Genomic DNA, 23,319 nt, shown 5'->3' with positions numbered 1-23,319 from the left:
CCTTGAGAAAAACCAGACAGTTGGTCCAATTATTTTTTGTCACTGAGAATATTTATTGAAGTTCAGGCTTTTACAAGATCCATTGCATAGAGCAGAAAGATCTGAAATTAAGCAACCCAAGTTCATTTAAGATGAAATACCTTTAGATTTACACCCACTAGCATATTTTTAGAAATGAGCAGCGGATCTTGGAACACAATGAACAGGTCTAGAGGTGCTCAACATAATGTCGTGGTCAGAAGCATCATTACTGGGGGCTGATGACAATAACGACGTTGTCGCTTGTGCTTCTCCTGGCTCTTCTCCTGTTCCCTGGGAAGGGTCTGACAGGAGGGAACCTGTTCCCTGGGAAGGGTCTGGGAGGAGGGAACCTGTTCCCTGGGAAGGGTCTGGGAGGAGGGAACCTGTTCCCTGGGAAGGGTCTGGGAAGAGGGAACCTGTTCCCTGGGAAGGGTCTGGGAGGAGGAGGAGGAGAGGGTGCATGGCACCCTGATACTTTGCACCGCAGGCAAACTCTGGAGTTTACAGGAGCTCTGTAACCGAGCTGGATGAGCCTCTGGCCTGATGAAGGGTAATTCCCACAGGTTGGATCCTTTACACACCTGAAAAAGGGAAAAAAACCAACCCCACATATAAATTGTCATGTAAAGATTGTGGCATGCCCACTAAGCCTCTTTGTTTCCTCGGCTGCAAGAAACTTTCTTCCACAAATGTCCAGCTGTGATGTTAATCACAACTCACAGCACTGAACCCCTGTTCATTCCTTTCCATGCCACTGCATGGAATTTGGATGTCTGTTGGTGCAACGTGCATCACAACACTTACAAATGTCACACAATGTAATGCCATGCCACACCTTGTGGAATTTTGTCAATACATATTAAATCACATTATAAACTGTACAGTGATGAGTTAGTGGAATTTTACTGCACATTTTGCTATGGTTCATGCTTAATTAAAACAAACTAGAGGACAGCCCTGGAAAGAAGGATTTTGAATTTTTGGAAGCTTAGAACTGTCCCATAAAGGATTCCCCTGGGCAGCCAAGACAACACCAGCATCCCAACCCCTCTAATGTGTTTTTGAAACCCTGCCAGCATCATCTGGTGCCATAAATCAGTGACTCCAGCAAGAATAGCTCCTGGGACATCTGGATCAACAGACATGCACCAAGAATGTCTGTCTGTTTCCAAGAAACAGTGGTGTTTTGCAAAATTTTAGTGTGATTAGTAATTGGAAGTATGGGTATGACTGAGTAGTCGAATCAAGTTGTACCTGAGCACTTGAAGTGTGTAACAAAATGGTGTGAAAGCATGTTTGGGGTATCCCAGCTTGGCTGGGGCATCTCACATGAATAAATAATATTTATTCATGCATGAATAAATATTTACCCTTCCAGTGTTACTTCTGGCATCCCAGGTCTCCTTGGCTGGCACAGGCTGTTTAGGTATTTCAGCAACAACAACTTCACATAGTTAGGCAGGGGAATGAGCTCTTCTGCAGGGAAGGAATTGAATGTTGAGAAACCAGAGGTAAACACAGAGCAGAATGCAGTAGGTATTGTACTGCGTATTTTTTAACTGCATATGTATTTTAAGTAGTGGCCTGCTTTGCAAATTTAAATGTGGGCCTGGAATGGCAGCTGAGTGGGGAGGAAATGAATTTCTCTCTCTTTGATGATGTTCCATTACAAGCTCATTTCTCCCTCCTACAGCTAACAACTAACACCTAACCCCGAGGTAACTCTTGGTGTTGTTCTGTCCTGAAGAGGGGGAATTTGCCAGGATCATGAGAGGTCTCTGCCTGTGAGCCCTCCAGAGCACAGGGCACTGGGTGGGCAGGGCTGGCAGGCTACGGGAGGACATTTCAAATGGCTTTTGACCATAAATGATGCAGACCTGGGCCAGCTCATCCCCTTGGCACTCACCACTGAGGATGGTTCTGCCGCCAGCCCTGCATAAGCTGAGCTGTGACATTCCCAATCCCTCTGCCTGCGTCCAGCCTCTCCCACTTCCCCTGCACTCAGATCCCCTCTGCCAATGAACTTCCCAGCTCACATCAACTTCCCAGCTCTGCCAGCCCTTCCCAGCTCACATCTCTCACCCAGGGAATCCTGCCCTTTAGGAAGAGAAGTCATTAAAAAGAAGAAAGAATCCAATACCTTACCTGAGCCTGTAGTTGCTGCGTTTGTCTGTGGATTGGCTTTTAATGAAAATAAAAAAGGTTAAAAAGTGAGCTGATTGAGGAAAAGATGTGCTTTTATGCCATCAGTTAATAAGCATTGTAATGAGCAGAACACATTAGGACTAGGAAATATTATTAGCAACAGTTCTGGGGAATAGAATTGTCATGGACAAAGGTTTCATACCAAGGGAAATTTGGGGGCTTGAGTACATGTAACATATTACTGGTATTAATGGGAACCAGATTTAATTCTGTTTGTCCCTCTGTGTGAGGCAATAACCCCATGCTCAAATGTCTGCTTTGCACCTGAAGTTCAGTTTCTTGTTTGTTTTAGCAAAGCAGCCAAGTGCCTTTTATCAAAGTGTAGCTGCTATGGCCAGACTATAAAAGAAACCCTGGCTCTGCTCTGTGAGCAGCTGAGGCAGAACATTATCAACTAGTGAGCAGAATTTGCAATTCAGTTCTTTCAAAAGACAAAGCCCACCATGGAAAACTAAGGTTCAAAGCAAATACCACTGAATATGTCAAAGGATTCCCACTGCCCCAACTTCCAGTGGGGATGCAGCTTTGGAAGTGCAGGGGTGCTGGCTTTGTAGGAGTGAGGTGATCTGGAGGAAATCTGAATTTATGTTGGTGTGGTGTGTCTGCCCCAGTGAATTCCAGTTCCTTAGAACTTGTAACAGAGCAGGTATTCCTCCCATATCAATGCCAACAATTCAGGTCCCTCGATTTGTATGGAAGCCAAAACAAAATTATCCCTAAATTTCAATATTAATCCCATGAGATGATGCATGGAGACAGGGATCCTTGCCAGCACATCTCAGATCCCAGCTTTGGTAGGGAATTAAGGATATAAACCAGGGTAAATCTGCTTCATTTACCAGTGGCAATGGCTGCTGTTTCAGGAGGTGGACGGACTGATGCAGCAGGTGAGCCTATCTCTGTGAGAAAAGAGAAAGTTGAACATTGTCTATGTTCTAATTCGTGGATGACCCACGTGAAATGCAGTGCAGTGTTCCCCACAGCTGCAGAAATGACCAGAAATAGATACCTGGGATTTCAGCTGTGGTGGGCTCAGCTGTGGCTGTCAAAGAGAAAACAAAACCACACTTCAGTGTCTGTTCCATTACTGTGTGGGCAAAGCCAGGGCTGGCAAGGGGGTGTGGAGCAGGATTTTACTCAAGCTGGTGCTTGATCCTGAAATTCTGACCAATACACTGAAGTCATACATACCTGGTGCTCCAGGTGTTCTGCCTTCTGCAGGGGCTGATCAGAGACACAAGAGAAAACAAAACTGCAGGTTAAAATCTGCTTTCCCAGCCCTGGGCAGGTGAGAGATACCCAAATCTCAGGAGACTCAAGGTCTCCCTTGGGGGCTGGACAGTGTTCCAGAGTGGGAGGAAAACCCATCCCTGTGCTGCCTCTGCCCATGGCACAGCTCAGGGAGCCTGGGCTGTTTGCTAAACACCAGTTTGGGGCTGGGATAAAGTTTCTGACATGCAGTTTGGGGCTGGGATAAAGTTTCTGACATGCAGTGCCCACCCAGTGCCGTGTGCTGGCGAGGGCTGGGGATGCCTTGGTGGGCACTGAAGCTGCCCACTCCCATGGAAAATACATCCCAGTGTGTGCAGGGATTGGGATGCAGCTCTGGGAAGTGCAGGAAGGATGATTTTCTGGGAATGGGATGACCAAGAGCAAATCTTGGTTTATATTGATGTAGGGTGCCTGCCCCATCCCAATGCTTTCATCAGGGCCAGAGTTTCTGTTTCCCCTTTCCCTTTTGCTCCTTTGTTATTATCTGGAAGCCAAAGGAAAGGCAAGTGGGATTATCTCCAATTCTAATTGATGAGATTATATTATTATGGAGGCAGTCAATACGTGATCAGAGCATGGCACACAGCTAAACATGTAAACCAGAGCAACACTTCATGACTTACAGGTGGCAGTGTCTGCTGGTGCAGCAGTGGATGCTGCTGCTGTGAGAAAGAAAAGATTAATTTTAATATTGTCTGCATGTTAAATGTATTTTTTTCCCCCTGACACCCATAGCATGTAGGCCATAGTTACTCTTTATTACTTACCAGGGGTAGTGTCTGCTGGTGCAGCACTAGGAGAGGCTGCTGCTGTGAGAAAGAAAAGGTGAAATTAAATTTTATATGCATCTTAAATGGTTTTTTACTTAAAGACTGACAGCATGTACACCACAGTAATGCTGTTTTACTTACGTGTGTTTACATCTGCGGGTTCAGCAGTAGGAGAGGCTGTTGCTGTGAGAGAGAAAAGGTGAAATTAAATTTTATATGCATTTAAATGCTTTTTTTTCCCTAAAGACTGACAGAATGTATACAACAGTAATGCTATTTTACTTACGTGTGTTTACATCTGCAGGTTCAGCAGTAGGAGAGGCTGTTGCTGCGAGAGAGAAAAGAAGAAAAGGTGAAGGTAAATTTTATATGCATTTTAAATGTATTTTTTTCCCTAAAGACTGACAGCATGTACTCCACAGTAATGGTATTTTACTTACGTGTGTTTACATCTGCAGGTTCAGCATTAGGAGAGGCTGTTGCTGTGAGAGAGAAAAGGTGAAATTAAATTTTATATGCATTTTAAATGTATTTTTTTTTCTCAAGACTGACAGCATGTACACAGCAGTAATGCTATTTTACTTACGTGTGTTTACATCTGCAGGTCCAGCAGTAGGAGAGGCTGTTGCTGTGAGAGAGAAAAGTTAAAATTAAATTTTATATCCATTTAAATGGGTTTTTTTTCCCTAAAGACTGACAGCATGTACATCACACTAGTGCTATTTTACTTACGTGTGTTTACATCTGCAGGTTCAGCAGTAGGAGAGGCTGTTGCTGTGAGAAAGAAAAATAAGAAAAGGTGAAATTAAATTTTATGTGCATTTTAAATGTATTTTTTTTCTCAAGACTGACAGCGTGTACACCTCAGTAATGCTATTTTACTCACATGGGTTTACATCTGCAGGTTCAGCATTAGGAGAGACTGTTGCTGTGAAATAAGAAAGGTAAAATTAAATTTTATATGCATTTTAAATGTATATTTTTTTCTCAAGACTGATAGCATATACTCCACAGTAATGCTATTTTACTTACGTGTGTTTACATCTGCGGGTTCAGCAGTAGGAGAGGCTGTTGCTGTGAGAGAGAAAAATAAGAAAAAGTGAAGGTAAATTTTATATGCATTTTAAATGTCCTAAAGACTGACAGCATGTACACCTCAGTAATGCTATTTTACTCACATGGGTTTACATCTGCAGGTTCAGCAGTAGGAGAGGCTGTTGCTGTGAGAGAGAAAAGGTGAAATTAAATTTTATATGCATTTAAATGTTTTTTTTTCCCTAAAGACTGATAGCATATACACCACAGTAATGCTATTTTACATACGTGTGTTTACATCTGCGGGTTCAGCAGTAGGAGAGGCTGTTGCTGTGAAATAAGAAAGGTGAAATTAAATTTTATGTGCATTTTAAATGGTTCTTTTTCCCTAAAGACTGACAGCATGTACAGCACAGTAATGTTATTTTACTTACGTGTGTTTACATCTGCAGGTTCAGCAGTAGGAGAGGCTGTTGCTGTGAGAAAGAAAAAGAAGAAAACGTGAAGGTAAATTTTCTATGCATTTTAAATGTTTATTTTTTTCTCAAGACTGACAGCATGTACACCTCAGTAATGCTATTTTACTCACATGGGTTTACATCTGCAGGTTCAGCATTAGGAGAGGCTGTTGCTGTGAGAGAGAAAAGGTGAAATTAAATATTATGGGCATTTTAAATGTATATTTTTTTCCACCAAGACCCATAGCATAAACACCAGAGTAATTCTGTATTATTAATACAGAACAAAAAAGTGAAATTAAATATTGTCTGCATTTTAGCTATTTACTTTTCCTTTGAGACCTACAGCATTTCCTGTTTATAGGGAATCAGGGCTTAGATATAACAGTGATAGAGCCTAATTTTTCTGGGATACCTTGTAATTTAAGGGATGTGGTTTGGATTTGTTTTTTCCCATCCTTTAAATACTGCTTGGTTCAGCCTCTCTCCCCAGCCTTGCTTCTTCACTGAGACAACGAGCTAGCACTTGACTGATCTTGAGGTTCATTAATTTATTTAATCCTATCAATGTAATCCATTTTGAACAAACTCAAGCACTGCTATTAGATTTTATGGCACTGTGTCTGTATCTTACCTTCAGCCAGCGTGGAAAGGATTTCTGCAGCCGGGGTTGTCACGTTTGCTTCCAGTGCAGCAGGTATCAGGTTTGGTTCCGAAGTGTTTGCAGAGGCTGTGAGAAAAAGGAAGAAATGTGGAAAGAAGAGGGAAAGAGCACTCAAGTAAGGCAGGAATCAGCTCTTGGTGAATTTAAATGCCTTCAGATTCCACTGGGTTTAAAATGTGCCCCATCCTCACAGCAGGCTCTGCCCACAGCACTCACAGCTCCTACCTGCTGGCACCAAATTCATGGACAAACATGAGCTGCGCTGAGAGATGCTGATTTGGCAGCATGTTTTGGCCTCTCCACTGAATTCCTGTCCCAGCTATGTTTTTCTGACCTGCTGCATGTTGTGCTAATGCCCTTAACCTGTCTGTGGTGTAATTGGGATTTCTGATGTCCTGCTCTCCTCTGTGGTGGTGCTGGAAGGGAAGGAGAGAGGCTGAAAGAGTGAGAGATTAAGTGGCTGCAAGCAGCAATAAAACCTATGTTAAAACCCTAAGAATAAATGGTTTTGGGAACCAGCTTTTGATTTCTGTGTTGCATATAATAAAGCATACACTCACGATTCTATATGGTAGAAAAATGCATTTTAACACTTGCTCTTCTGTGGATTATGAAGAGCATAATTAACACCTAGAAATCTCAAGAAACAGTAGTATAGCCTGTACTTTAAGGTTTTCAGGATGTTATGATTATTTCAGCAAAATAAAAAAAAGTAGAATCAGAAACTTAAACCTGGAGTGTAAAAACTTGCCTCATGTTTTTACTAATTATTAGTAGGTAAGTGGTAAAGACAGTTTGTACTAGCAGGGCCAAGAAATAATGAAAATATAAAGAAATAATTTTGCAGTGGATGAATAAATAGTAATTTGAAGCAATAACTTGTAATTCAGAGCATGTGCCTTTGTAGAAAACTGTCTGCCAAGGAGCTGTAATCACATTATTTTTTTGAGTTAAAAATTAGGCTCTGAGCACTGGGGAGACTCTTTACAGAACTAATTTTGGGACTCCTGTCCCAAAAGCTCAGCCTTACCTGTTGGTGCAACTGTGGAGCGCGTTGCATCTGTGAACAGCAGAAAAAGAGCAAAAATTTACTTTATTGGGCAGTTATTTATATTATATATTTATGACAATAATTATTTTTGTTTCCACTCACACGTGCCTGGTTCACAACTGGATGGGCCTCTATTTTCTCCTTACTCTTTGCCTTTGTTATCTTGGGGGTTGGCTGTCAGTTGTTCACTAAATTGGTCCTGAACTACCTGCTTTTCACTATTTTCATAGCCAGGACTTGCTGTCCCACCTTGTTATTTTGTGCAAGGCATCCTTTTGCTCTTCAATCACTCAGACTTAAACAGAAGCAGCACCCCACCTTCACTTTTCATCCCTGGCCTGATTTCCAAGCTCTGCCCTGATGTTTCTTGCATTTACGGTGGACAGCATAGTCCAAGGAGGTTTATTCTTATTTTATAGCATTTTATTTTCGTTATCATTTTTATCTTTACTTGAGCAGATGACACCAACATCCTCATTGAGTCCACAGTTGTGCTTGCCCCAGCTGGCAGTCCCAAAGGTGGGATTCACTTCCTCTACACTGCACATCATCCAAGGGGATAACTTTTCCACTCTGGCCAAAGTAAGACAGTCCCAGGACAGAGACAGCTTGGCCACAGTGAAGTTGTCTGCACACAATGTTGGCGCTGTTCATATTGAAATAATCATCACAGACCGTGCCCCATTTTCCATCATGATAAACTTCAACCCTCCCGGCGCATCGGTGCCCACCAGATTCCAGTCTAAGCTGTGGTTGTGGTGGAACTAAGGCAAAAGTTGACAGATAAATCTCAATTTGTTTATTTATAGCTAAACTTCTGGTGTCTAAATTTGAATCCCCGTGGTTCTGCTGCTTGCAGGGCCTGATCTACCCTGGTGGGGTATGGCTGCCTGTGCTGCTGAGGCACAGCTCACCCAGAGCTGGCTCGGGGGACCCTGCACATCTGCCAGGTACATTCACACTCAGGAGCACATCTCGTACCTCTGTGCTCCAATTCTTCTTTAATCCACTCGACAATTTTTTCCCATATTGCCTTTAGTTCTGTGTCTGCCTGGTCCCACCAGTCTCCACTTGCTGTGGCAGAGAAGGAAATGTATTAGCCCTGAAGTAACACATCATATTATTGTTTTGTAAATAATTCAATAGAGCCAGCCCTTGATCTCTCTGTGAAATCACCTCTTTTTGTAAGAGACTGGCAAGGCTTTTTTCATGGTGCCTATGGTGATAAATAAAGTTAAAATTATCCCATTCAAACTAGCAAGATTATAAGTTTGAAGGAACATGTCATGGAGAGCATATTTCCACTTGGGTCTGGCAGACTGCTCTGTGTTTCTTTCCCCCTCTTTCTCTACATTTTAAAATGTACAGTACAGAATAATTTTAATTAAAACTGGGATATTGGATGAAGAATATTTAGGAAACAACTTCCACAAGCTATTTCCCTTGTGAAAAAGACACAAAGGAATATTCTTCAGCCTTCTCCAGCCTGTAACCTTCATATTTCGAAATATGAAGGTTATATTTCAAAATACAGTATCTTAATATAATATTACATATGTTATATATATTATATTATGTATTTTGAAATACATATTTTGAAATACATACATTTTGAAATACATACATTTTGAAATACAACCTATGGATTTGGACTGAATCTTTGAAGTAGAAGACAAACTGTCAATTCTACAGTACAACACTCATCAGCAATATTCGAGGAGAATCTTTGCCACCACTTCCCAGCAAGCCAGCCTGTATTAGTAAATAATTCTGCAACATTTCAGAAATAATTTGGTAACAGTTCTGTAAAATCAAAAAGGTTTTCAAGGCAGTACCTGGTGCAGCCAGGAGAGTGGAGCTCAGCAGAAGCAGCCAGGTGAGACGCACCTGAAGGTCCATGGTTGTTGGTGGTGGTCTGTTCTAGCCCAGCACAGCTGCACAATTTATACCCAATGGGTTCTGTGCAACCTGATGCCCCTCCCTGAGCTTCCAGATGGATGCCAAGGAAGTGATTTAGTGAGGATTTTCCTTTCACAGGGTACATCCAGACATCCGGCTGAGGCGATCCAGCTCCGGGAGCTGTTCCAGACTGGCCACCAAGATCTTCCCAGACACTCCCCGGGCACCTTTGTGGCCCTGTGTTGGTGATGTGGCTGTTCCAGGAAGCAGTGATTTACTTTTGGGGATTAGGCTGTTTGGTAAGGATTCTCATGCCACCCATTAAGACATTTTCCGATTTACAACCATATTAACCTGATTAATTGGTGTGAGGATTGTGCCAAAAGATTAGCATCCTGAAAGTGTCAGGCAAGCCTCAGACAAATTCTCTTTGTTTGCCAAAATTACTCATGTAAGAAGCAGTTTTTCTTATTTTCCTGACTTCTCTTTAACCTGGGAGCAGATCCCTCCAGCATGTTTCAGATCTGCAGCTCTCTCTGTCTGACTTGTAGCCCCCAGAGCAACAAAAGATCTTCCAGTCTTCTCCCTGGCATGGGGTGATGGTCAACACCACCATGGCCTCTGATGTCCTAAAGGATGCCTCCAGCTCTGCCTCATTTTGTCCTGTCAGGGAGAAGGGACTCAACTACAGAGAGGAAAAAAAAAATAAAGCTGAATATTCTTAGTTGAATTAAAAATGAATTCTTTCTTTTCATAAACACTTTTCTTACTTTCATGGCACAGTACAGCTCTGTTTGGAGCCCTGATGTAGGGATGGAAGGTGGCATGGAAGGAACATGGCTGACTGCAAAAATCTTTAGTTATTAAGAAGCATCAAGATTTGCTTTTTCAGCATTCCTCAGTCTCCTTTACCAAACAGGTAAGGCCCCAAGGAGGTCATGCAGAGGGTAAATCCTGCCTGCCAAGAACCAGCAATGATGACAGAAGGGCTGGCCTATTGGTCTTGGAAGGGCATATATTAAGATGTTCCCCAGAACATCTTAAAGAAATCTATCAAAATCTGCTCCTAGAAAACAAACAGAGTGTGTAGTGCAACCGCTTTGGGCTGGAGGCTCAGCAGTAATCTTTCTTCATAGAGCAGAGTTTTGCTGCACCGGCAGATCTCCCCCTCCCTGGAAATAACTTTATTTAGAGTTATAATTTCTCTGAGTGTCTGGGCCTAAAGGGGCTAAAAGCAGAGGGGAAATGCGGATCTATTCTGGTGGCTGCTGCCACTGGAGGGCAGCGGGGCCCCGTCCTTGGGAAGAGAGCACAGAGATGGAAAAGATGCTCCAGCACCACAGAGCTGCTGTGGCTCCCATAAAAACCCTCCACCTGAGCAAATCCTTTAAAAGTGCACATTTTTGTAAGGAATTTCACTAAAGTGGTTTTGAAGGAATAGACTAAGGCTGACTGCCTTTCTCCTGTACATGTATTTATTTGTAAGGAATTTACTAAAGAGGTTTTGAAGGAATAAACTAAGGCTGACTTTCTCTTGTATGTGTATTATTTGTATTTCTCATTCCCTGGGGAAAAAGAAGCATCACTGATGTGTGTGAGCTCACAACTTTTTCCCATGCTGTAGCAATGTATTTGTCATTTCTTTCAGCATCATACTGCACTCCTGAAAAGTTTTGTTATGGGGTAAATCCTGGTTTTGGCCGCACCCACTGCATTCTCCACAATCTGGGGTGGGCCATGTCCACTGCCTTGCCACAGTGGAAGTGTTCCCAGTGCCAAACTCAGTTCTGTGCCAGCCCCTTGCCCAGTTCTGTTCCCTTTTCTGTACACACTCCAGCCCCTCAATGTCTTTGTTATCCTGAGTGACACAAAGCTGATCCCGAGGTGCCTCAGCAGTGCTGGCACAGGGGATGGATATGCCATGACCTTCTGGCCTTTCTTGGTCCTTACCCAAATTTAACCTTGACAACTTTTTTTAATGTCTGCCTGATGGTAAAAGATGTTCAAAGTCTTGTTCTCCTCTGATTTATCAAGTTGCTGGCAAGGACAGTCAGCTCTTAATTAATTATCCACTTGTTGTTTCGCTCTGTGAAACAAAACGGGTTTTACAAAAAAGGTGAGGTGTTATCATAGAATCATAGAATTCTTGATTTGGAAGCAATCCTGCTGGCCACACTAGTGCTGGAACAGGCCAGGATTTCTCTCTGACAGCCTTTCCACTGAAGTCCAATGAGTTCTGAAGTGAGAGGTGTTTTTGAGGAATGATTAGAGAAAAGGCAAATCCCATCTGAAGTAAATCACACCCTCAATAACATAACCTGCAAGGTGATTGCCTGTATTTATGGTGAATTTATTGTAAAGTGACAATTTTAGGTATGAAGCTGCTGTGTTTGGACAAAACTGAGTATTGAGTGCTGGGTCTGTCACAGACACATTTTATGAAAAATACTTTCCTTAGGATATTTTCTCCTGAGAAGCTGAAAAGCCTCAAAACCAAAATGTAAACAATGATTATCTGCTGCTGTGGAATGCAACAGGTGCATCTGTGATTGGTCTCGTGTGGTTGTTTCTAATTAATGGCCAATCACAGCCCAGATGGCTCAGACTCTCTGTCCGAGACAGAAGGTTTTGTTATCATTCCATTCCTTCTTTTTCTATTCTTAGCTAGCCTTCTGATGAAATCCTTTCTTCTATTCTTTTAGTATAGTTTTAGTATAATATATCCCATAAAATAATAAATCAGCCTTCTGGAACATGGAGTCAGATCCTCATCTCTTCCCTCATCCCAAAACCCCTGTGAACACCGTCACACTGGGTCCAGCTGCCCAGTCCCAGAGGAGAATTCCCTTGGGATAAGGATGTCACATCAGCCCCTGGAAGCCCCAGTGGGGGAAAATCTTTGTCAGGGGTGAAGGCTGTGCCAAAGTCGAGGGGTGTCAGTGACCTTGTCCCCAGGCATGGCAGGAGAGGTCATTCCATCCTGTTACCCACTGAGGCTTTCTGTCAACACACCCTGCTTGTCTTGGCACCTGCTGCATTCCTGCAGCTTTTCCTGCTTCCCACTTTCCTGTGGACAATGGTCTTAATGGAGAGCTTGCCTCAGCTTCCAGCAAATCCCTTTGACCTCAGCAGTGCCAGGACAAGGTCGCATCAGTGCTGGTGACCTTCTCCAGCACCCTTGGAATATTTGTCATCAAACACAGGAGTGGCCTTGGGGTGCCAGGGACTGAGCTGTCACTGCTGTTGTCTTTAAATTTATTTTCAATTTTTAAAATTTTAATTTCAATTTTTAAAATTTAATTTTTAAATCAGCGCAGTGAGACACATGAATTTTGCAGTGTAGCTCACTGCCAGTGCAGGGAAGATGAAATACACTGTAGGCTGCCAAAGTTAAAGTGATTTATTCCCAGCTGAGTAGTGGTTGTGAAATCAGTCATAATTAAATAAATTACCTCTGCTAGACAAATGATGGTGGGTATTTATTGATATATTTACAATGAAGTATTTAAATTAATAGAGCAAAGGCAAGGTTCAACTCATTGAGACAAGGGTGACCAAGACATGAGGTTAATCAAGCCAAAGCAGCACAATGTCACCATGACTTCCTTATAACTGCATTTCCTTTTCTCCTTGCATTTTAATATCACTTAAGGACCTTTGAGTTTCATTAGGAAGTACAAAAAATTCTCTTAGGGTTTTTTTGTGTGAGGTAAATGCAGATAACAGATAATATTAAAAATGCTCTTTTATGCACCACCTTCTCTTTTTTAAGACTTGAAACCTTTAACAACCTGATCCAGTGAAGAGGTTTTTCACACTCAAAAGGTCACATCCTTTCAGTCCTGTGGCAAATCAGATTTATATTTAAGTTTCATATATTAAATCTCCTTAAATATTAAAAATCTATATTTAAGCTCATGAAAACTCATGCAACTCAGAATTACTACTTTCACTGTGGTCAAAATACACTGTATTTTAAGCTTTTCCTCATGCATAAGCTACTGAAAAAACTAAATAAGATGCAAATCAGTAATAATTTAAAGAGCAATATTTTTATGGTAGGGAATTATTTTTTTTCAAGATAGAAATGGTTGAATAAGTATGAAATTGAAAGTACCAGGTATTTCAGTTCCCATAGAAGCTGTCAGAGGAGAAAATAGACACAATATACATTTTAGCAATTATGGATACTGTAAAATTAACTGTATTTTTCAAAGAGGTTTCTCACCCAGAAGGTGACTGGGCCCTGGAACAGCTCCTCTGGCTACAGCACAAAACCTGCCAGAGGTCAAGAAGTGCCTGGACAACATTCTAAGTCAGGTGGTTTAATTGTAGGGAGTCCTCTTTGAGGAGCAGGGAGCTGGACTCAAACATCAGGGATTGTTTCCAAATCAAAATATTCTATGATTGTATGATAACCTTTCACCTTTTTTGTAAAACCTGTCTTGTTTAACAAAGTGTCCAACAGCTGGATAATTAATTAAGAGCTGACTGTCCTTGAGAACAACTTAAAAAATCAGAGGAGAACGAGACTTTGAACTTTTTTTACCTTCAGGCAGACATTTCAAAATGTTGTCAAGGTTAAATTTGGGTAAGGACCAAGAAGGGCCAGAAGGTCATGGCATATCCTTCAGAGGGATCTGACACTGCTCTGGTTCCTTTTTCTTGCTTTCTGTCCCTAAGCTGCAGAGGAGTTGTGACTCTGAACCTTTGCATTTGGTTTTTCCTGGTTATCTCACTCAAATAAATGATTCTCAGGTGCTCAATAAAAGCTTTGTCAAGGTGAGATTTGTGAGATTAGGACTTTAAGCTAAGGAAAAGTCTCCTGTGTGAAAGTTTGTTGGTTCTGTGAGGGCAGAATGTGCCTCAGGATAGATTTTGCTGTTCCTCCCAAGCCTTGGTAGAGAGCAAATAGAGTTAACAAACTCCTTCTAAATAGAGCAAAGAGAGTTAACCTCCTTCTAAAGGAGGTTACAGGTGACTAAAAAATGTGGTAGTAATACAATAGGATGGACTCTGGGTGACACTGCTTAAAATGCTCTAAAAGGTTTTGAATCTTAGTTGGATAGAAGTTTGCCATGTCAAATATGGATTAAAAATAAAGAAAAAGAGAGGGAAACTGCATAGGACAGAGATTTGGTGACAATGTGGAGACAATGTCTCTCTCAACGAAGAGAGACATAATGCTGGTGAGAAATGTGTTTTATAGTTCAGGGGAGCACTTCTGAATTTGACAAAATTAAAAATTCACTGGGGCTCCTCTTGTGCAAGCCAAGGTATTGCGCACAAGCAAACGACACTGGCATCACAGTGGCTGCCACACTTCTCCCCACCCCTTGTGAGAACACTCCCACAGGTATTTCCCATTCCCCCTCCACTGCACATCATCCATGACAATTTTTCTCGGGCTGTGAGCAAAAGTCACATCTCCTGAAGGTGATGCAGCATGTCCACAAACCCGGTGGTTGCAGACAGATGCTGAATCACTTTAATCCAAGAAATCACCACAAAGGTTCTCCCAGGCTCTTTTGCAAAATATTTCAGCCTGCCCTTAGCACTGGCTCCAGCAAATCACCACCCTCGCCGACATTTATTTGAAAGACAAAAGAGAATTTCCCTGAACCTGGATGTTTCATGGAAGGACAGAATCAGAGATTTATGCAAGTTGGATTATGCTGCTTGAGCCAGCTTCTTCTGGGTGGTGTCTGTAAGAGCATTGAATACCTCCAGTGTTCTGCACTGTACAAATTCAGTTCTGAAACATCAGAGCATGATGTTAAATGCAGTTACACAAAAGTAAGGAGTTTGCCTCTTCCTTCAGATCCTGTGCCAGCTGTGAACGAAAAAATCAGAAACTTCTAGGTGGAGATTGAGTCACTGCAGTAACAACTACATCTAGCAAAGAAATGGGGTATTGCACGTGGTGCTGAAGATATTGTTGAAACAATAAGAAGCAGATTAATACACCTTGTTCCAGGACTATTACAGAGGTCTACAACAGAAGTCAGACCAGTCTAGAAATGCATTTGTTTTTGACTATAGGGGAAAATACGAATTTTTAAAGTGTTAGTAGTAAAAAGGTTGTATAAATGAAATAATGCAGTCACTAAAATAAAAATCCAAGGCCAACCAAAGTAAAACCAAAGGATTTGATCAGATAGGGTTTGATACTTCAGAGGAAATGTTTTGGAAGGCAAGAAACTGAAAAAGCAGTGATAGGCAATGTAATTTCATAGAGTGGAGATACTTTTAACTTCTAAAATGTTTCAGTAATTTTTTTTTTGGCAGGAGTTCCTTTCTAATAGCTTCATTTTTGGAGTACCTTAATAATTCTTTGAAGCCCTTCTCTTTTGTTGGAGCAGTGCTTAACCCCTCCCCTTGGACAGCCCACAGCAGCCACTAGTCCAAGAGGAGCCAGGGAGAAAACATTACCAGGGCAATAAAACCTTATCAGCAGTAAACAAAATGCTATTTTTTTCTATTTTTTTTCCCAAAATGCAATACCAGGCACCCCTCAAGGCTGTCCAAATTCTAGCCTGTGTTTCAAACAGTTAATTCCCAGTTTGATTTCTGTCCCCCGGCTGTGGCACTGCTGCCTTTGGGCAGCACCTCCTGTGATGCCCGGATGAATCCTTGCGGCGCTGGCAGGGAGCAGCCCTCTTGTCTTCCCCAACAATGCATTCCTTAGCAAAATCCAGTCAACTTCTGGAACAAAGAGGGCTTGTCTCAGGCTGGCAAGGCTCAGATCAAGTGTTTACTCTGCTTGCTCAGAGTGCTGCTCTCAAACCAGCGCTGCCCGGGACCTCCAAGGGAAACTGAAGCAGCAGAAATCCAAAAACCTTTGGATTTCTGAGCCTGAACTGGGGATATAAACATCCAGCATTTGGGATAGAAGGTTTGGCTTGGCCAAACAGAGTCATGGAATCACTGAGGTTTTAAAAGAAACACCTTTGTGTGGAGGCACAGAGCCCTCACATGAGCACAGCTTGATTTTCATCATATCTCGTGCAACAAAGCCCTGCTTGAATCCAGGCTTAGCAATAGGTGGTAATTGATGCCAAATGCTTCCAAAACATCTCAACATCACTAGTCAGTCACTGGGAGGAAACAGAGAATCCACACCTCTGAAATGATGAGAAAAATACAGGAAAAACCCAAAGTGACAGTCATTCAGACTTGGCAGGCTCTTTAGAACGGCAGCAGTACAATTAATGTCTACATTACACCCTGTGACTAATCCACTTATTTCAGAAAAAAAAAAAAAAAGAGAAAATTTGGTTGGATGAGTACCAGGTGATTCAGGGCAAAAGAGGTGCTCCAAGTTTTATTCTAGGAAATGGAAGCAACTCTCACTCCAGTGACACAGCCAGGTCACTGATGAGTTTCCTCAGCCAGGAGAGGTTTCATTGAAATAGACTTCTTGTGTCCTCAGTCTGAGAGAGATGATCTCCTAATATTCAAAAGCTGCTGTGTGAATTTTAGTGTCTCCTTAGGTTTTGCCATCTAGATAAAAAACAGCCAAAAATTTTAAAAATACCACAAGGAGATTCTAGTGCAATCCTGTTTAAAAAGCTTGGTTGTGACTTGGTGAGTCTGATGGAGTTAACTAAGAAAATAAAATTATCTGTTGAGTGAAATGATCTCCAGAGTATATTCCTTTAGTTATGTAATTGGAATTTGGTGCAAGCAGTGGGGCTGGGGCATTAAAGGACCCCAGAGGCAGAACTGGGAGCAGAAGGTTGTGCTCAGCTGCTGAATTCAGCTTGGTGTCAATGCATGTCCGTGGCATTCCATGGGAAAGCATGGGGAGAAAGCAATGAAAACCAGAAAAATGGTGTTTCTTACCCATACCCTACAAACCCTAATTGGGTTTTGAAATCTCAGTCTAGGATGAGGATTTGTTATTAATAAATAAAAAATTGAATCTACTTGCTGGCTATGAGATGCAGAAACAAAACCATGTTTATTTATACCCCATTATAAATATTTTTGTGGGGGGTTCCTGGGAAGGAGGGCTACAGAGATCAATGATCTGCTTCATTCTCCAAAATTAGAATGGAAGGATAAACAGGGCAGGAAATCCAGCATACAAACAAGCAAACAAGGACTTTGTTTCTGATCTTTGCTTCAACCCCAGTTCTGGCCAAATAGGTGCCTTGGTAGCACTGGGAACAGCATGAAGTCAGGAATTCAAAGACACCGTGCAATTATTTGCTAAAAAATACACATGCATTTTAAATCAAATTGCTTTTGATCCCTTCTCTTGCCATTAAAGAAACCTTGAGGAGAATTTCTCAGGGATGTGCAGTTTTGTCAGAGCTCTGAGCACTTCCAGCTGTTTGCTTGTTCCCCTCTCCCAGTGGGATGGAGGAGACAATTGGGGGGAAATAAAATAGAAAATAAAATAAAATAAAATAAAATAAAATAAAATATAAAATAAAATAAAATATCTTGAGCCCCTCCAGCCTCCTCGCTGGCGGGGCAGCACAAGGAGCTGACAAATCCTTGACTGAGTGTGAGAGCTGCTCAGAACCATCAGTGTGTTCTCAACATTATTCTCATCCTAAATCCAGACAAGGCACTGTACCAGCTGCTAGGTAGAAAATTACCTACCCCAGCCAGAAGCAGTGCAGGGTGTGATTGGGTTGACACTTCTAAGAGATCTTCTCATGGTGCTGCAAACAAAACATTTATTGTTGGTGCTGAGATGATGAGCTGAGTGCTAAATGAACAAGCACACGGTTGAGTCGTGACAGACACACCAGGAGGAAATAAAATAACCCAATTCCAAAGTCAGACAGCTGTTCAAAGGAAAAAGCTGCCAAGTGATGGTTGGTGTGTCTTGTCTGAGGGCAGAGCAGGTGACAAAAATAAGCAGCCCCCAGAAAGCTCATTTAAAAGAGCAAAAGAAGTGTCCTTCACGTGCTCCTGGTTCTTGACACCCGCGTGTTTGCAGGCACCAGCCTTCACTGGGAGATTGGCATAACTGATCCCCTACAAACCAAACAAAAAACCAAAACAAAAGGCCAAATAAACAATTTTAGCTTACTTTTTGGCTTTAATTCCTTGTATTTTTTAACTAGGACATGAAAGGCAAGAAATCCCAGGTCTTGCTTTTCATGTTTTCATGCATCAGTGATAAATGTTTATGTGGCATTTGGCTGTTTGCATTTCCAGCATATTTCAGCCTGATTTTCAAATGTGCACAAGACATTCTGAAAGGCTGGGTAAGTCCTGAGAAGCCAAACTCCTCACCACCACAAAGGATACAGCCATGGAGAAGAGAGCAAATTAAATAGTTTTGTGATCAGCAACCAAAAGTAATAAAAATTGAACAAAACTTCCTTCTGGAAAGCAGATATGAAATATCTTTCACCTCTTGACATTTGGGTGAGAGCTGAAAAGTCTCCTGGCTGAGATTCAGTCTCTTGGATGACATTTGTGGTTTTGCCTGGTTTAGGGTGTGTGTTAATGGAAGACTAAAAGTTGATAGAACAAGCCTTTAGAATAGATTGTGTGTTTCAGCCTTGGAGATTGCAAACAACACGTCTTTAACAGCGCCCTGTATTTTGAATTTGGATTTATTCAATCTAGAGAAGTTAAAACTTAATGGAAAATATATTAATCAATGCTCAAAATAATTAGAATATTGTATAGCCACAAATCCAGTTGCTGTGGTAAGATCAATTTTTACATTTCCTTTCCAGAGATAATCCATTCTCACCAAATTAAATCTTCCTTCCTTTCAATAAACCTTGAAATATTTCTTTATGACTCACTCAGGTTTTCACTCCAGCTCACAAAATTTTGAGGCATTAGATAAATGGTTTTAGAATTATGTGAGAGGAGAATTAAAGAAGGGAAAAATGACAAAATAATTGTGCTAAACAACTTGTGGCATGAAATTTGAAATTGTTTGTTAATCCTTTAAGAGGTGTTAGGATTACAAAGCTGTTCTAAGGCATTGTAGCAGAACTTATTGAAGATAAAGATATCACAGCTTCCCACATTGGCACATGTGAGTCTGTCATCAGTGAGGCATTTTGGTGGCTCATAAAATGTAAGGTTTGCCCTGCATTCATCCAGTGAGTGATGCTGACCTTTGCTCTGACATTATGCCACGTGAAAGCAGCTCCTTCAGTGCCAGCCTGGCAGGAAAACCATCAGGAACAGAAACAACAACTGCCAGGAGGATGACAGCACCAACCACTGGTGTATATATTAAATATATTTATATTATCTAATATTTATAATATTTATAATTATATTTTTAATATATTAAAATAATTTTTTGTATTAAGATATCTAGAATTTCCCTGTGTAGTGTTTCAGAAGCAGAGGCTCAGACCATCACTTGGAATTTTTAATCAAACAGACCACACTCTTCAAAACATTTACATTTTAAGCACAGAGACATTAATTTGAGAGACAAAATAGATTTATTGCTTTGTAAATATTCCTTTCTTCAATTATAAATTACACTGCTCACGGAACAGATTAATTTTAGCTTAGAAATCTCTGCATTTTATAAATAAGCACAGGCCCATCATTGTTTCAATGAGAAATATAGCACTAAAAGCAATACTCAGAGTGATTAGAATATTGTATAGTCACAATTCTGGTTGTTAGAAGAGCCCAGCCCTAAGAGTGAAATTTTCGGGGTTTGATCTCAGCTTATTGAAGGTCAAGGCACAAAGAACTCCAGTTTTAAAGGATGGCTCCCGGATCAAAGTCGGAAATAAGTAAACTGGCAGATTCATTGCCTTCAACTGTTTGGACAGGCTTCATATTAGCAGGGATGACAACTCAACTGAGTAAACTTCATAAGCAGAACACAACTGAGGGAATGAAATATTTCTCAAGAAGGCTGGGAGTTTGCTCCCAGCTGGCTGTCATGGAATCATGGGATCATTTAGGTTAGAAAAGACCTTTAAGGTTATTGAGTCCTACCATTAACCTGGCACAGATAAGTCCACCAAGAAACCATATCCCCAAGTGCCATCGAATCCACAATCAGACTGCAGCTAATTAGCACAGATCAAGGAGTTATAGCACTAAAAAGGATTACAATGATCTCTCCTTTGGGACAGCCATAGAAGTTATACTTTTGAAATGGTGGCTGAAAGCACAAGCTTGCAAGGTGTGGATCTCTTCCCTTTTGTGGCAAAGCTGGCAAAAGCAGATTTCAGTGAGAGGCGACAGAGCTGTGGCTTTTCTTGGAGCTTTTTGGTCTCCCTGGAGCAAACATGAGAGAAATTTATTCGGTTTTCTCGGTGCTCTCACTCGGAGCATCCCCTCCTCGGAGCTGGAGGGGCCCAACCACCACATCCACTTGTTCCTCAGCAGGGCTGGTGTCCCTCTTGGGCCTGGAGCTGCAGCCCCTGTAGCAGCGGGAGGAGTAGTCCCCGAGCCTGCAGACCAGCATCTGGCACTTGAGGTACACCGACGGGTGCTGGCTCATGAACTCGAATGCGTTAAACTTGAACCGAGCAAAGTGGCTGGAAGGGGAGTAGTAGGTGGCATAGGAAGAATCTCTAGGACACCTAGAAAGGAGCAAGAGAAGGGGATTAGTCTTCATGGATACACACATGAACGTTCTTGCAAAATTAAAATTCAAATTATTCGATTTATTATGATAAATTCCCTCGAAATTCAGATTAAAACTGAATTATGTCATAGTTGGGTACTAGGAAAGCAGTGGGATAAAAATGTAACCTTCATAGCATGGTATGGACTTTAAAAATATAGAAACATATAAAATATAAAATAAAATATAAAAAATATATTTTAAAGTACTATGAAGCAGCTGGAGGGTTGGCAACTCTTCTTCTTTTTCCAAGAGAAGGACATTTTGAATGATGAAGAGGGAACAACAGACTGTTATTAATGTCAGTGTTACACAAGGCATAAAAAATTAGTCTAATGCTGGTTTTACCAAAATATTTAACTCTTAGGATGACAATTCCTACTGCCACACTGTGTCCACTTTTCTCCCACTACTTCAAATTTTATTCACAGGACAAAGATGGAGTAAGTGAAATGATAGTAAGCTCTAAATATAATTTCTTATTTCCAAGTTCATACTGCAAAATTAAAAAAAAAATCAAAGACCACTTTTCACAGTCTGTTGGTAGTGAGCTCTAACCCCATTCAGATCGGCTGTATCATTTAAAATAAACGTGGATGACAGGTGTGCCTCTAGCTTTGAATGCAGCTCTTACCCATTCCTGACTAAGTAATAGGCCAGCCTGTTAAAATCACGAGGGTCAGGTGCTGCCACACACGTGTCCACAACCACCTTCAGGTTTGGGTCCGAGCTGTGAAGACAGGCTTGCAGGTAGAGGTTTTGGTTGAGGTCGATGTAGTAGGGAGAGGCGTGCACTTGGCGCCGGAACGCCGGGGACTCGTAGAAGGTGATGTTCATGTTGTATCTCCCAAACTGGTACTCGTCCACATCCACGGTGTCCTCAGCAGCGTACACCACCTGCTGCCAGCTCTTCCTCAGCATTTTGCAGCTGACGTGCAAGTTGATGTTCTTCTTCCTCTTGATTATGTACCCGGAAGATGCGACCCTGATGGTGTTGGAGTAGTTGATTGTGTCGTTGTTCTCCTGTTTAACGATGCAATTTAAAATCAGGAATTGTGCTTTTGTCATGCGTCACTGTCATGTTTTCTGAAAAATCCCTTCGCCAGGATTTCTTCTCCTGGGAAGATAAGAAGCCTCAGCTTCTCCTGTGTTTGCTGCTCTGGAATGTGGTCTGGAGATTGTTTATCCAAACATGTGAATTGTTTTTACTTAATGACCAATCACCATCAGCTGTGTCAGTCTCTGAGGAGTCAGTCACGAGTTTTCATTATTCATTCTTATTAAGCCTTCTGTGTGTATCCTTATCTTTCTTTAGTATACTTTTAGTATAGCATAATATCATCGTATCATATTGTATCACATTGTATTGTATCGTATCGTATCGTATCGTATTGTATCATATCATTAATATAATATAATATAATATAATATAATATAATATAATATAATATAATATAATAATAAATCAGCCTTCTGAGAACATGGAGTCAGATTCCTCATCTCTCACCTCGTCCTGGGGACCTCACAACACCACAGTCATGTTCCACCTAAGTTTTGCCAAGCTTAGGTATGCAATTGAGTGCCCAAAACACGGAGTTTACCTCTTGTATTGTCCCACAGCCGTTGTAGGGGATGTTGAATACAACCTCCTGGGAGGTGACTGTCGGTCTGCAGCGATTGTCATTCAGGGTGACCCTCCGTGCTGAGTAGCCCTGGGACTGGAGGTAGTCTCTGCTGACCACTACGTGCATGTAGTCTGGCAAGCACTGAATGGCTGGCAGGAGAGGAAGGTACAATATATTTGTGACTTTAGGTATTTGGTAATGATTAGAGGCAGGTTTTTTTCTGAATTTAGAAGTCAGGGGGTTCTCACCCCAACCCACTCTATTTCACACCCATCATTCAGTTTCCACAATTCAATTTCCAACAATCTTTAAATTTACACAGATATTTATTCTGCAAACAAAAACAATAAATAGGCTTGTCTGTTGGGAAACACTGGGCAGGAACTTACTGGTGTTGTGACGTGCTGGAATGGAGGAGTAGTGAGCCTGAAAGCCTCTGAAGGAGAATCTGGAATCGCTGTGGAAGCGAACACTCATCATGTTTGAAGAGGACACGTATGTGGGAAAGGAGCCAGAGCAGAATCTCCCAAGCATAGGGGAAGAGTGGAGAGGTCCATCATAGACTTCAATGTAGTCGTGCTGGCATGTCCTGCTTTGCATCCTGGTAGAAAAATATGAGCACTTTGTCAAATCCATTTCAGAAACTCTGATTTCACTGCCTAACATGTGATAAAGTCTTTCAGCACTTAAAGTTTTCTCAGCACAAATTTAATTTGGCTTTTATGCAGCTTT

The 23,319-nt window shown here is 41.6% G+C and overlaps 1 protein-coding gene across 1 annotated transcript in view; it reads right to left on the bottom strand.

The window, feature by feature from the left end:
- Window positions 1-3,057: 3,057 nt before the first annotated feature.
- Window positions 3,058-23,319, bottom strand: part of DMBT1 (deleted in malignant brain tumors 1) — a 54,508-nt gene continuing 34,246 nt past the window's right edge. The window contains 21 exon segments of the mRNA XM_030951763.1: window positions 3,058-3,125; window positions 3,418-3,450; window positions 4,266-4,307; window positions 4,410-4,451; window positions 4,555-4,596; window positions 4,709-4,750; window positions 4,855-4,896; window positions 5,001-5,042; window positions 5,155-5,196; window positions 5,301-5,342; window positions 5,447-5,488; window positions 5,738-5,779; window positions 6,396-6,491; window positions 6,789-6,841; window positions 7,456-7,485; window positions 7,976-8,240; window positions 8,458-8,550; window positions 20,659-20,918; window positions 21,597-21,985; window positions 22,564-22,736; window positions 22,977-23,188. Coding sequence (XP_030807623.1) covers window positions 3,058-3,125; window positions 3,418-3,450; window positions 4,266-4,307; window positions 4,410-4,451; window positions 4,555-4,596; window positions 4,709-4,750; window positions 4,855-4,896; window positions 5,001-5,042; window positions 5,155-5,196; window positions 5,301-5,342; window positions 5,447-5,488; window positions 5,738-5,779; window positions 6,396-6,491; window positions 6,789-6,841; window positions 7,456-7,485; window positions 7,976-8,240; window positions 8,458-8,550; window positions 20,659-20,918; window positions 21,597-21,985; window positions 22,564-22,736; window positions 22,977-23,188 — 2,092 coding nt within the window.

Source organism: Camarhynchus parvulus, chromosome 6 (assembly GCF_901933205.1).
Source record: "Camarhynchus parvulus chromosome 6, STF_HiC, whole genome shotgun sequence".
Taxonomy (NCBI): domain Eukaryota; kingdom Metazoa; phylum Chordata; class Aves; order Passeriformes; family Thraupidae; genus Camarhynchus; species Camarhynchus parvulus.
This window is presented reverse-complemented; position numbering and strand designations above follow the sequence as displayed.